This window comes from Lichenostomus cassidix, chromosome 1 (genome assembly GCF_008360975.1).
Source record: "Lichenostomus cassidix isolate B80296 chromosome 1, HeHo_3.0, whole genome shotgun sequence".
NCBI classification, from domain to species: Eukaryota; Metazoa; Chordata; class Aves; order Passeriformes; family Meliphagidae; genus Lichenostomus; species Lichenostomus cassidix.
Window position 1 is genome coordinate 13,834,996 of NC_139479.1, and position 14,180 is coordinate 13,849,175.

Below are 14,180 nucleotides of genomic sequence, written 5' to 3' on the forward strand. Positions count from 1 at the left end.
TGATGACAGACATTGTGCTGAGGGAGCTGAGATCTCAAAAATAACTGAAACCCAGAAAATCTCAGGGAAACATGGGACAGGGTGGGAGACAGGTGCTCAGAGCACTGCCCTCTGCACAGGGAAATATGGCACATCTCAGAGCTTCCATGTGCTCCTTAGACCTGGCTGGTGACCACTCACTGCACTTGCACGCATCAATTACTGTCCTGGTGAAGACCTTGTAGTAGCCAAGGGAGGGAGAATGGAGAGGAGGGAGTTAGGGTTACTGATCTGAAGCTGGAATCAAGGCACAAATTGAACAAGTCTGTGGGCAAACAGCCTTTGATAACTCTTGTCATGGAACAACTTGCTTTCTATTTACTCAGGAAAAAGTTGGGAATTACTTTGAAAAGGTTATGTACACATGCTTGCTGCGATTAAAAGAACAAATCCAGGACAGAGTGCATAAACATGTTAACAATGATTTTATCTCAACATATTCACTAATAAGTCTAACAGGATTTAAAATCAAGGTATCCTAACACTTGGAAAAAGCTTTGCTGTTAAAGCTGATATAAAAAATGTGCATCAATGTTGCATAATCAAAGCTGCACATAATTCAGCTGGGATGTTCCCTTTTAAATTCAGCATATATGAGCACTGAAATCATATCAAAAGCTACAAAGAAGGAACAACAGGAGAACACAACTGAGAAAACAGAACAATCTTCCTTAATTGCCTAGCACAGATAAACAAGAAACACCAGGCAGCACAACAATAAAGTTTACAATTCCATGACTAAGCTTGAATGACAGGATTAAATAACTATATTTTTGCTTTCAAGGATTTGAGGATAAATTTATTTTCAACTGGTGTCATCAGGACACAGAAAACTGTTATTTCCCCATGTAGTAAAAGGTAAATTGGAAGGAACAAATATCTCCAGACCTTCACAGCAACTTTGTCAGGCAGTTAATATTAATTCCAGTATGATTATTTGGGTGAATAAAGTTATTAATATATAGAAACACTGAAAGCATTGTTTTCTCACGAAATCATGACAATGGCACTACACAAAGTATTTGTTGAGATCATGAATACAGATGTTTACCTCTTCATTGATATACCAATAGAGAGATGTGTCTTTCAGGACAAACCAGTACTTTTTCCATTTTTGGGAGAAATAACTCTTGGCATCTTTCTTTTTCCAAAGCCAGCCTTCACAGTCCCCTCGACCAAGATCTTTACATGAGATCCGTCTTTTGCTTTTACCAGGAATAGGAGCTGAAAATGACAACAAGGTGATGTGAAAGCATTTGATTTGTCCACTAAATTAACAACATATCTAGTCAGAAAGCACTATATATTTAAGAAAATGAATTAGAAGTTTCAACTTCAATTTGCCATGAAAGATGATTACAAGCATTCTATTTTGACCACAAAGCTTATGTACACCACCGTAAATTAGAAGCCAAAGCAAATCAAACCAAACCATGTTCAGCATCTCAGAGCTCATATTCCATGGATAAGACCAGAAAAAAAAAAAAAAAAGCAACACAGAGAGAGAACACACTATAGGGAAAAGAAAGGCAAGATATTTAAAAATAAGAAAAAAGGTTATTTGTAATTTTCAACAGATTAACATCTCACATCAGCATAAAGCACACAACATATAAAATTCATGTACTTCCCACTCAGTTGCCAAATACAACTATTCAAGTCCTTCACAAGTGTTCACAAACCTCTCTTTGCAGCTCCTTTTGAAACTAAACAGTTCCTAAGGCCTTTGTACTTCTAAATCAAAGGAGGAAAATTTACTATGATATAAATTACCTGAGAGCGTAGGTAATGAGCAAGTGCTGCAGTGAGGCATTACCTGAACGCAGCTGGAAAAACCAACCCTGGCCCCAAAGAGGCTAGAGTCTAAGTATTAAAAAAAAAGATAAAAGCAGATACATGAAGGTAGAGGAGCATTAGGAAACGGTCAGACATTAGTAATGGTCTAATACATTCTCAACATGATCAACTGAACTGAACATTTTATTGGAGCTAACAAGCTATAGCTCCTCACATACTGCAATACCATAACATTATTTGGCAATTCCCTTCATACCAATACATGAAAAAAAATTATTTTTTACCTTTGTTCTTCTTTTTACTTTTCTGCTGTAGAGAAGACTGCTGAAATGTCTACAAGAAAATCAAAATGGAAGAAGTGAAAATGCAGTATTTATGTTCAACCACATCCTTATAGTTCTACGCCTAAGAAAAAAGGTAATTTTTCTTGGGCCTAGAAGTTCACCTGTTCAAAGGCTGTAAAGCAAAAGCACAGTTGGAAACATCTTAAAAAGGACCACCCATTAGTTTGCCAAAGCAACTGTAGTTTCTGTCCAAAATGGTCACTCTCCTCTTGTTCTGCTAATAAAGAAGAAATGTCTCTCTTTGGTTATTGTGATAGTGAAGCCACACAGCTCACGTAATTCTAATGTATAAATTAATTAAAAGTATTCTTGACATAATAAAACAAAATAACACACTGCCTAATGCAGGTGTGAAAGTAATTATACAATGGTCATTAGACCATCAGACAATTTTCTCAGAAACAGACCTAATATTTTGAAAGACACCAGTAAATTGTGCTAAATCACAAGTGAGGAAAAGTCTTCCAAATAAAAATTCTGAACTAGAACTTTATTTTTCATCAGGTCTTAAGTGGAAGTATTACCCTGCAGTTGATCCACTCCCATGAACTAAGCCATTGCCTTGGCAGACAGGATGAAAATTATTCCTTAATTTAAGGTCTTAGCTTAATTAATAATAGCAATATGTATTACCACATTTTATAGCCATTTCGGTTTAAAAACTTTGACTCAGATAAGCACATTTCCCAGTGAACTAAAAAAATAATTCTGTAATTAATCGGCCCAAATTTAAAAAGACATGATCTCACCTGTTTTGAATTTTAGTTTTCTATAAAGGCAGACAAAGGTATTAATTTTAAAACTAAGAAAAGGCTACACTAGTGTCTGAGTATTAAAACTTCCTACTTCAGCTTACCATGAATCAATACAGAAATCAATACTTTTGTGCCACTTGGTAAAAATAAATCTAAGCAAAAGCACTGACAGCTCTGCAATCCCAAATCCTGTTCCTAGTAGGTAAGAAAACCCTCACCCTAGTTGTACAAGACTAGGTTCAATTCAGAGAGGAGCTTTGGTTTTGCCTATGGCACTTAGTGCTATGGCTTAGTTGACATGATACTGTTAGGTCAAATGCTGGATTCGATGATCTTGGAGTTCTCTTCCAATCTTAATGAGTCTATTCTATTCTAATTTTCTCCTCCCTGCTTCCCATACCTGTGAGCTCATGTGCAGCAGACTCAGCTTCGAAGGGATCTCTTGCCTCACAGCTGAGAGATTCTCAAGCAGCAAATACTAACATGCTCATGGGGGAAAATTACCAGCAATATAATAATGAAGTGTAATTAAAAAATTTAACTGACTGGCTAGATGTGCTGATCCCTTGGAGATCATATCTGACAAAAACTACTCCACTATATTGCCACCTCAGTGGGTCAAAATAGGCCTCCACTGGGAAGAAAAAAGGATGCCACTCATTTTCATCCCCTGGCTCTTGTCCTGTCTATTCTGCTACTGGCACCAATTAAATCAGCACCAGCTCTCAACAAACCAAGACACCAACACCATCCCAACTTACATCACATAAAATATTTCAACCTGCAAAGGACAAGAAAAGATCTTAATGGCCCAGAAATAACAGAGTGGCTGAGCAGAGGGAATAACTCCCTCTGCAAATCTTGCCTAATTCAAAGTTGTTGAAAAAATACACACACATACAAATCCAAAACTTTAGCACTTCTCAGTTCACAACCCAGACAATTCCATTCTGCTGCTTGACTTTTCTGCACTATTATTTTCACAGTGTCAAAACACAAAAGGAAAATCTCTGCTTGGTTTTCTTACAAGTGATTCTGAGAGCAGGTGAGAACAATATGAAAAGCCTTCTCCTTAGATGTTTTGTCTGTAAATTGAACCTGCAAACCTGAGTTCACACCTCTGAACTTCTGAGTCAGTTTTTGGGAAGAAAGGGTAATGAAGGGGTATCAGTTTTTAATAGGAAGAAAGCATGTAATTTAGATGTCTAACCGTTTTCCCATACATTATGTTGTACTGCAAAATAGAAAGGTTTTATTAAATTCAGTTATTATTCTAAATTAGATCATTGAATTAAATCATAATTAAAGGCAAATTCTACAACTGAGTGAAGTTCCTAGGAGCTATTTCAACTACAGTGATTTTAACTAACACTTTAGATTATCTTACATAGACATCAGGCTTCTAGTGAAAATTGTTGCTCCTGAAGAAAATTTGAAACTGTTTAATCATATTCTGAATTACCTGCTTTCCAGTCACCCCAAATACAAGTAGAAAAATTTTCCATTATCCAAAATCAAGATGTCACTTGATGTTTAACATATATTAAAATCCCTTTGAATACACTGAGACTCAGTTTTTTAGATGCAATGATTTTCTCCTGTAACATGTGATCTTTGAACTTGTTCTATTTACTAATATACCTAGAGTAGGCCCTTTGACAAATGCATGCCTAAGTAGAATATCAAAGAAACATTTAGTGTATATATAGGTCTGCCTTTCCTATTGCAGCCTCAAAGGACATGTATTTGAAGTGCAATAAAACATCATTTATTAAACGGTTTTTGGCTCTGTTTCTGGTTTGGTGTTTTGGTTTTTGTGGGTTTTTTTGGGTGGGGTTTTTTTGTTTGTGTTTTTTGGTCTGTTTTGGTTTTTTTTGTACAAAGGTACTTTTCTGAGGATGTAGCAGCACATTCCATCAGCCAATGGAGATTTCACTGTGCAGGGAAGAGCCATAACAGTTCTTTTCCTGCAACTGTTCATTAGCAGACTTGCTTTGTGGGCTTTATTTACTTAAACAGTCTTGGAAATGATTGACAGAGTTCTGAAAGTCCAGCAGAAGACTGCACAGCTGTAAAATGCAAACTACCCCAGGGCAAGCCCTTTAAGATTACAGCACAGCAATGCAGCTAACACTATAAAAAACTTGCAGGTGGATGCTCACACTAACCAAAGAGATCACCCCTGGCCTGTAATTGTATTTGCTCTTTAGCAAGAAAATAATCCCATGTAGGTGGTATAACCAATACTATTTTCATGCACACAGTCATAAAACAGCATCTTTTTATGTAAAACACAACATTTTCAATAAATGAGACTATCATGTTTGTGTCTCATTCTCAGAGTTAACCAGGTTTCTGTCCAGGGATAAAGTATTTATTATTGGTTAGTCCTACTACTGCTCTGTATTTGCTCAGAAGGGAAACAAGATTGAACATTAGTCATTAACATTCAGACACATGCAAATGTATTTATTATTAACTTATTCAGTAGTAATTTCATAGCTCTCTATTTGGAAAAATGTATTTAAATGAAAAAGTGAAATTATTTAAGTTTCAATTAATTAATTTTTTTCATGCCAAACAGGAAACTTAACAAACTGTTCTTTCAATACTAGTATTAAATTGGAGTGAAACTGCTATCAGAAAAGCAGAATGTTTAATAAAACTGTTACGATGAAAGTTAGAAAACTTGTATTCCAGTTGATATCTTAAATAAATGTAGAAAGCAAATAGGCTGGTTATCACAACAATAAATTTGAGAAGACTGATTATTTTGACAAACTTCAAGAGTCTGAGGAAGAAGTCTAAAGATTTGAGGTCAAGCCGTTCCTTAGAGCTTCTCTAAGATCTAATATAAATTCCAGGTGAGACCAACAGAACATTACATCCATGTTCAAAAAATAGATATATTCTAATAGTTACATAAAATCCTTCATGGTTACAGAATTTGTAGGTCTACCCAAAAAAGACCACAACTGAAGATTCTCTGAAGTTCTAGATTGGCCATAGCAATTAGTACTAATGGGACAGCTCCTAAAATTCTCATTCAAGGGCTTTTTTGTTTCTTCACTTTTCTTCAGAGATTTTTCACTCACTCGTTTTTAAAAAAGCTGGAAGAGAGAACCAGGTTATGGAAATAATAATCCCCAATTCTACCTGAATTTGAGCTCAGTCTGATTGGAAGGGAAAATGGCAGGCATCTCAATAGTTTTATTTAGAGCTCAGGTCAAACCAAATTCTTCTCAAGCTGCAAGTTCAGACACTCAGGAATTATTTACAGTCAGTCAGGCAGTTCCCCTCTGTCACTGTAAGACAGCTTTCTCTAGTTTTAGCAGGGTAGTTTGTAACAGTTCTGATTACTGGAACTTTCTGCTACAGATGGAAAAGCCAGTATCTGGGAAAAAAATGAAAGCTGGTTCTGCCAATTATATGATTGATCTCTCACTTCGAGAGATAGTTCTCAGTGCTTTGAGAACACTGGCAATGTCCTGTTTTCACAGTTTTGATATACCACATACACATTTCTCTGCATTTGGTGTGCTGAGATCCAAAATTTCCGAGCTAAAAGAAGAATGAAAATGGGGAAAATGCAAACCTATTTATATACAATGTCACACACTACATCAGTATTAACATCTCATACTTAAGGGTACTTGCAACACAGGATTTTGCCAAAATCTTTTTTTGTTTACCATCTTGGTTAGTCTCCATTAGGAGCTAATAACAGACAGTGCTAATTATTTTCATGGATATTTGTGGAAAATAAAGTTTTCAAGGACTGTGTTACAAAGACTTGATGAGAGACCTCTGTCAGATCAGACAGCTTGAAACTTCATGCCAATCAGCAGCAGAATTTCATTCATACATTTTGTTAATGACCACAAGGATAAAGAAACAGTATGTGCCTCAAGAGTTTTTTACTGTAAAAAAAAGGTAGCCTGAGATCTTGAAGCTGCCAACTTTCTATCTGCCTCTAAGATGGGCAACATCTATTTGAGCTGTGCAGGATGGTCTCCTTATTACATAGCCTGCAAGGGCTGATAATATCAAAGATGGCTATTCTTTTCATACAACTGCTCCTATGTCTGCTTATCCAAGAAGAATAGGCTAGCTAAGGGCGGAACTGTGATTGTGTGAAATGCGATAGCAAGCACAGCTTTTTGGCTCAGGGATTCTTATTCATTTTTCAATTTCTAAATGTTTTCTTGTCATTTGTGGGGAGCTCTGTGGCAAACGTTACATTAGCTGGATGCAACTTAGCAGTTCCACAAGCTAGTGCAAATATTTTGTGCAAAGTAGTTAGCATAATGAATGCAAAAAAAAAAAAAATCTTCAGGCTATTTGGGAAAATAATATACAGTGGTGCTGCTTTCCACCACCAGGGAAAGATTTTCCTTCTTAGCCATTAAGCCACAGGACTCTTTAATTGAAATACCAAAGCAGTAAAACTCCTGGACAACATCAAATTTAAATGAGAGTTCTCATATTCCCCCAGTCTTTTCGACTGACATAACAAGGAATGCAGCAGTTTCATAGCTGCCTGAAGCAAATAAGGATAAAAAGTTAAACTAGACAAGTGCTGTTCATTAGAATAATTTATTCTGAGATCATTCTTCTGCTCTACATCTAGTTTGAAACATGTAATTTTGGTACCTCCCACACAACTTTTTATTGACAGTAAGTAATCTAGGAGAGAAAGGGAGGATTCAAAACCTGTACGTATCCTTTAATGGCAAAAGCCCAAGATGCATCAGTTGCTCCATCACTGTGTGTGTTTCAAGTGCACCCATTTAAGAAGGAGAAAAATAAACTAAACTATCACCTGTTACAGAACAGTATTTAACCCTTTATTTTGATTTCTACTCCAGAGCAGTTCCAAGTTTAACCTCTTACTCAGGAGAATGGATCAGTTAGAAAAACCACAAAACAACTGAGGCAGGAAGGCACCCCTGGAGATCATCTTATCCAACCTTATTGCTCAAAGCAGACTCAAGTAGAGAATATTGCCCAGGGCTGTACCCAGTTGGGTTTTTAGCATCTCCAAAGATGTAGACTCCACAAATTCCATGGGCAACCTGTTCCAGTTAGACCATCTCCACAGTGAGAGTATTCTTTTCTTATGTTTATATGGAATTTCCTGTATTTCAATTTTTGTCCATTGCCTTTTGTCCTTTCACAGGGTGTCTGAGACAAGTCACCCCAAAAACATTTGAGAAGCTCTGTGTATACTTGTGCCCTGCTACATTGCCTTCCAGCAGATACTAAACTTTGCAATTTCCTCCAGGAAAAATCTTGGTTTGCTTAGAAAATTTCTGTCTTTTTCACAGCAAAGGCTGTTTTTCCTCTGATGCTTATCTAAACATTAAAACAATAACACTATCCAAGCAGATTTAAGAAACTTATTCTTGATCTATTATTGAATTAGAGAGGTGGTCTGTGGCACAGCATGGAGCCAATCCTGGACCTTCTCAGAAGAAAACAAACTGCTGTAAAACAGAAATTACTCCCAGGGCATTGGCAACATCTTGCAGCAAAGCCCATGGTCTTTGTAAAGGACAAATCATTAGCCTAAAATAAAGCTTCCATGCCCCCTTTTAACACCTAGGTGCTTGGTTTTGATGAAGAGCACATACAGGTCCTTCTGCAGGAGGAGTTAGCAACACTTCTGATTGTGTCCCTCAGCATGATCTCTTTCATATTGCTCCATCTGACTATGAGACAGAGAAAAGGGCAGAGCATGTAGGTGCTGTGAGAAAACAGGTTTGTGCTCTAAGGAAGATACACTATTGCAAGTTATTCTCTGATAGCACTTGCCATAATATGCTTTAGTGAAAGAAATAGAAAACTCCTTCTGGCTTTGAATAGAGGGGAAGTTTGCATGGGGAAAAGAAGGAAGAAGCTTCTATACATCAGGAATTATACATTCTGTTAAAATTCATACCAAACAGTTCCACTGCATTTATTAATTAAGGCAGAAAAAGAACAGTTCATTCCAGGATAAAAGTCCTATTACTTGCTGGAATTCAGTAAAATTTCCTCTAAGCATAAGATGAAACAGCCCTTTGCAGAAGGTGGGGAATGATTACATTAGGTCTTTTTAATTCTGAGCTGGCTGTGGTGACCTTATGGGTACAAGCCAGCTTACGAGAAGTTTTACACATCATTCTAAAGTCAGAATTCTGTAGTGTTGGAAATGCTATCTGCTTGGGTTTATCTGAAAGCAAAGGGATATGCTTGAGAAGTGGACAAAAAGTAGTTATTGCTTTATGAAAAATACCAGGTTTCTTTTTCCTCCACAGCACAGGAGAAGAGATGGATTGGCTGACTCAGGGATCAGGTGCTAAGCAACAAGCCCTTCTCTCCAGTAAAACAGAAACACCTAATAAAACAACTTCAGTTCAGGAGCTGAACTGCTGCAAAGAGCCATTCTCCTCCCAGGTATAACCATACAATCTCCCATATTGTGTGTTAGCAACAGGCTCGAGAGGCAACCACTGTGTAAGTGGGGCAGAGGAATGGGGCAGAGACTCCTGTGGAGTCAAAACCACTACTTGGAAAAAATCCCTTGTTCAGAAACAACGGAGCTGTTTGTCAAAGCATTTTGATAATACAGCACTCTGAAAAAGGCCTATGTGCTGCATTAATTCAAGCAACATTTCCTCCACTCAGTACAAGTTTTTTAGAATGCCGAATTTCATGACCCATGGCAGCTGGTGTCCTTGGCTGAATGCTTTCATAGTCCTGGTACCTCCCTTGCCCTTGTGCAGAAAGGAGAACAGAGAAGCCAGTAGAGAAGTCAGGACCTAGATCAAAGTTCTTCTGGATGTGACACTCCCCACCACATGGCAGTGGTAACTCCTGCTGAGTCCCCTCTGTGCAATACCTGACATACACTTCTCTGCTACAATGTGCTGCACTTAATCTCTTCTTTATCAAAGGAGAATAACTGAGGGACTAAATCACTTATTCTACATTAATAAAAAATAAAATCTCAACTGTGCTATTGTGATTGTACCAGCTCCAGGTAATGTAGCTTACTGATGTACAAACAATGTCAATAGCTACAAAGGCAACGGTCCTCTATCAGGTAATAAAAGCAGGATACAATCAGGAACGATTCTATGAAATAGATAACAGAAAAAAGTACAGAATGGGGATGTGAAAGGAAATTAGGAAATGTTCTGAGCTGAGAGATTTATTAGTGTATAGAGCTACATCTTCAGAGCATACAAAATTACACTTTCAGACCATTATATTCAATGCAGTAAGGAATAAATCTAGACTGGCAGAGCTGGACTAAATGACCTTTACAGTAACTCTCTCATTTTTGAAGAATTCCCCAGCTTTGTCATGGAAAGAAATTACGACAGGCATTTTTCCCCCTCATGGTCACAATGCAAAAGAAGGTAATAGAGAAAGTTTAAAACAAAAATTTTCCACAAAAGACTCCAATTTTGCTTCATGATGGCCCATAAACAAATTTTACCAAATCTCTAAAGGATTTTGCTTCTCTGCAATAATTAACTCTGGATTTTAGTAAATATCAGAGAGTATATAGAAATAGATGTAAAATCTCCCACCTTCAAATTTCATTTGGACAACCATTTCCCCAATAAGAGCAAATTCAATGGTATTAACTATTTCTTTCAAAAAGTAGCAATGCAGATGTGAAAATATTCTCTAATCTGTGACAGGAATACTATACCTCAGGAAAAATGCAGATATTATTCCATATAATTAAAAGAACTTAGCACTCCCTCCTGAGGAGACTAAGTATTACTGTTTCACAAAATACATGCTTAAACAGAACTCAAATATAAAATATGCATATGCATATCTACTCTCTTCAATCTTGAGTTCAAAGGACTGAGAGTCTACAACTGGCAAAACAGATGTGAGATTACTGAGGCACATTCCTGAGATGATTTTAGCTAAGCAGTAATGAGACAACAGAAAGTATGCCTTAAATCTGAGCAAGTTGCTATCCTCTCAGCTACTGCCAAAATATCTGTTTTGCTGTTCCTCTCCAACTTTTCTGCTGTGAGGACAGACAAGCAGTGCTGCAGGCTGGCAGAGAATTAATTCAATCTTCATCTCAGGAGGTGTTCAACACCCAGCTGGGCAAAGCCCTGAGAAGCCTTGTCTGACCTCAGAGCTGGCCCTGCTTTGAGACAAAGACCAGAGTACAGAACCTCCTGAGGTTGCTCCCAGAGTGAATTATCCTATTATGCTCGTTTCTGAGGCATCTGGATTTTATTTTTCTATAGCAAATTCATTAGATGCCTTTCTCTTGCTGGCATCTTTCCTCCCCTCTGTCTCACATTTTATTTGGGATTATGACAACTGGCTATCCATTCAACCAGTTTATCACCTTTTAGTGGTCCCATCATTAGCAACAGAAACTCATACCATGATTGAATGTGGAGTTTAATACAGATCTGAATAGGATTAAGTGAAAGAGATTAACTGTAATAGCAGAGGACTAGTCCCAGGAGGCCCCTCTATTCCTTTATGTTGATTGCACTAGTCTAAAAATAATATGAAGCCATCTTCCATTAACAAGGAATTTATACAGTGTTTCACTCTTTTTCTCTTGGAAATATAAAAGGTTTAGTTTGAACCAAATTTTTACCAAACTCAGATAGGATATCTAAAATTGCCTTTAAGCACAACAATCTTACATCTATTTCCATCATTTTCCAATCGTCACAAGGAAGGCATTCTTTGCTTATTGGTTAACTGTTTGTTTGTCTTATATGCTACACAGTTCACTTATGACCTAGATGAAGTTCCTACACAGACTTAAACAACATGAATACTGTTTTTATCATTCATTTTGTGTCTGTTACATTTGTGAAGCGCTGCATTCATATGAAAGGATCCATACAATATTGTTTAGATGGTTTCTTTTGGGCATGTAGAAGCTGGCCAAGTCCTCAAACCACTATTCCAACTTGAAGAATGTGAGTCATGCTGCTCTTCTGTCTGAATCAGATATATAAACCCACAAGTATCCATCTGAAAGAAACCCCACATGTGCCAACGTGTAGGCATTCAAAGCTGCCCATGGCCAATGGGATGATTGTGGCTATGGGACATGACAGTGTTTCAGACTCATGAAGGCAATAGGTAAAAATTTCCCATTATGTTTCTTTCTCTTATCCTACCTTCCCTTAATTTTAAGTGCTGTTCTTTCTAAATGTCTCTCACAGCAAAGGGCTGCTGATGAGAAATGGATACAAGCTCATGACGTCTTCTTAGCAAGACTGCATTTTCTTCTCTGCATTGCATTATATAAAACATTTTACTAGCACTTTTGCCTCGGAATAGACTTTGAAGCTTTTAAAATAACTCCAAATCAGACTATAACTTCATAAGCCTCTTCAGCTCAGTTTCTACTGCAATGCAGTCAGTTTCTTCCATTTCCACTCATGTGGACCTAGTTACCATCACAGCCTTATTTCCTCATTAAATGCTCTCTGATGGAAAAGGGAGCCAGGAGTTGAAGTTGTAGAACAGACAAAAGTGCTCTCCTACAACCCCCTAAGGCTACAAAACCAGAGATATGATCAGTACAACCTAGAGAAGAAAGATGCAAATGTCTTAAATGCTGCAGTCACCTCCAGAGAGGGATGTCCCAGGGCTTAGCTTTTACCAGCCAAGCTCTGCTGGACCTTCATAAACACACAAGTACTTGAGAAAGAACTCAGGTACCACAGCAGCTCAGATCAGTGAACTTTTCTGCTGAGGCACCCAGAAGCCTACTCAGAGTCCAGTCTGAGAGAGATATTTTTGAAAAGTCTAGACATCATGAAAAATTAGTTTTCACTTGTGAAATTTCAACAGCATAGGTGCTACTTTCAGTTAAGGTTTGTGTTCTCCTACCTTTACAGAAGGAGCTAAAGTGTGCACAATTATATTTAGACTGTAAAGGGCTAATTTGCAACAAAGCAGTGAATAAATGATCTTTAAAATAATTTCATACTGTGGTAATTAGATAGATTGAAATTTTTCACAATTATTTCCATAACTGTTCATTATGTTTTTTTAATTTCTGGACAGTTACTTGAAATCCAGGGCAGTTTCTTAGCAAGGAATATGAAAATGCCAATGGTTTTTAACTGGAACACAACTATGATTTTTTATGCTAAAAAATTCTTATGTTTTCAAAGAGGAGTTTAAAATTTCCTTTGCTGTTAAAGCATATAAGTCTGTAATCTATCTGCAAGTTTAAGTATTATTTTAATACATATATTTAAATTGAGATGAAAGACTAAAGCAAAGAAGTAATACTAATTCAAATATTAACAAAAATTATGGAAATGCTATTGGAAAATATTTCTCACTGTGCACTTAGGTTAAACTGGACTTTGATACCAACTGCTAGATTTTTATTCTATAACAATTACATGTCTAAATATAAACTATTGTGAAAACAGGGAGGAGAAAAAGAAAAAGGGAGCCTTGTTATTTAAATACTGCCATAGTTGGACTTCAAACATTTTGAAGAAGAAAATGTACCAACTCCATCTGTTGTAATGGTACAATGACATTCTAGATTTCAGACACCTACTTAAAATCTGTGCAACTGATTTTTATTTTTTTTCTCTACAAAATTTTTGTATTTACAAATATCCATAACAAAAAAATTCACCAAACAGAAATTCTTCAAATACTGTGATATTTACAATTATAGTAAACTGTTAGTTTTGCAGTGGGGTATTTTTGTTAGGGCTTTTTTTTGTTTGGTTGGTTTTGGTTTTTTGGTAAATTGTTTTCCAGTATGTAATGCTTTTTAAATGTGATTTTTATAAAGATTTTTGCAATAAGTTGATGGATAGCTTGTGCACAAGTTTATTAGGAAACTAATAAGCACATGTTCCATGCTTTTTAAAATTCCCATTATTGGGTACTACCATTAAAAGGTTTTATAAATACTTGCGTATTTAATTCAAGAATGTTCATTAAAAAACTATACAATACAGTTCAAATATTTTCATTTTTTCCTTCCTTTCAGTCTTTCTGCAGAGTGTAAGAGGTGAAGTAAAGGAAAACCAACCACTTCAGTACAGTTAGACTTTAAAGTTTTCAAAATCATGAGTTTTTGGTAAATTCTTCTCTGTATTGAAAACACCTAAATACATAAATTTTGAATTCAACTTTTAAGAGGCATTAGCCTGTATTTATTTCTGGAAGGCTTTATGGGAGGCAAGAAACATCTAGAAATACACATAATTAAAGTTAT

The 14,180-nt window shown here is 36.5% G+C and overlaps 1 protein-coding gene across 8 annotated transcripts in view; it reads right to left on the bottom strand.

Annotated features, from left to right (window-relative positions):
* The window catches only part of CNKSR2 (connector enhancer of kinase suppressor of Ras 2), a 204,822-nt gene that overhangs the window by 55,498 nt on the left and 135,144 nt on the right, over positions 1-14,180 (bottom strand). For all 8 annotated transcript variants that reach the window (XM_085050753.1, XM_085050763.1, XM_085050743.1 and 5 more), the window contains 2 exons: positions 2,121-2,169; positions 1,091-1,263 (listed from right to left, as the gene is read on the bottom strand). In XM_085050753.1, coding sequence (XP_084906879.1) covers positions 1,091-1,263; positions 2,121-2,169 — 222 coding nt within the window. The remainder of the gene's footprint in view (positions 1-1,090; positions 1,264-2,120; positions 2,170-14,180) is intronic.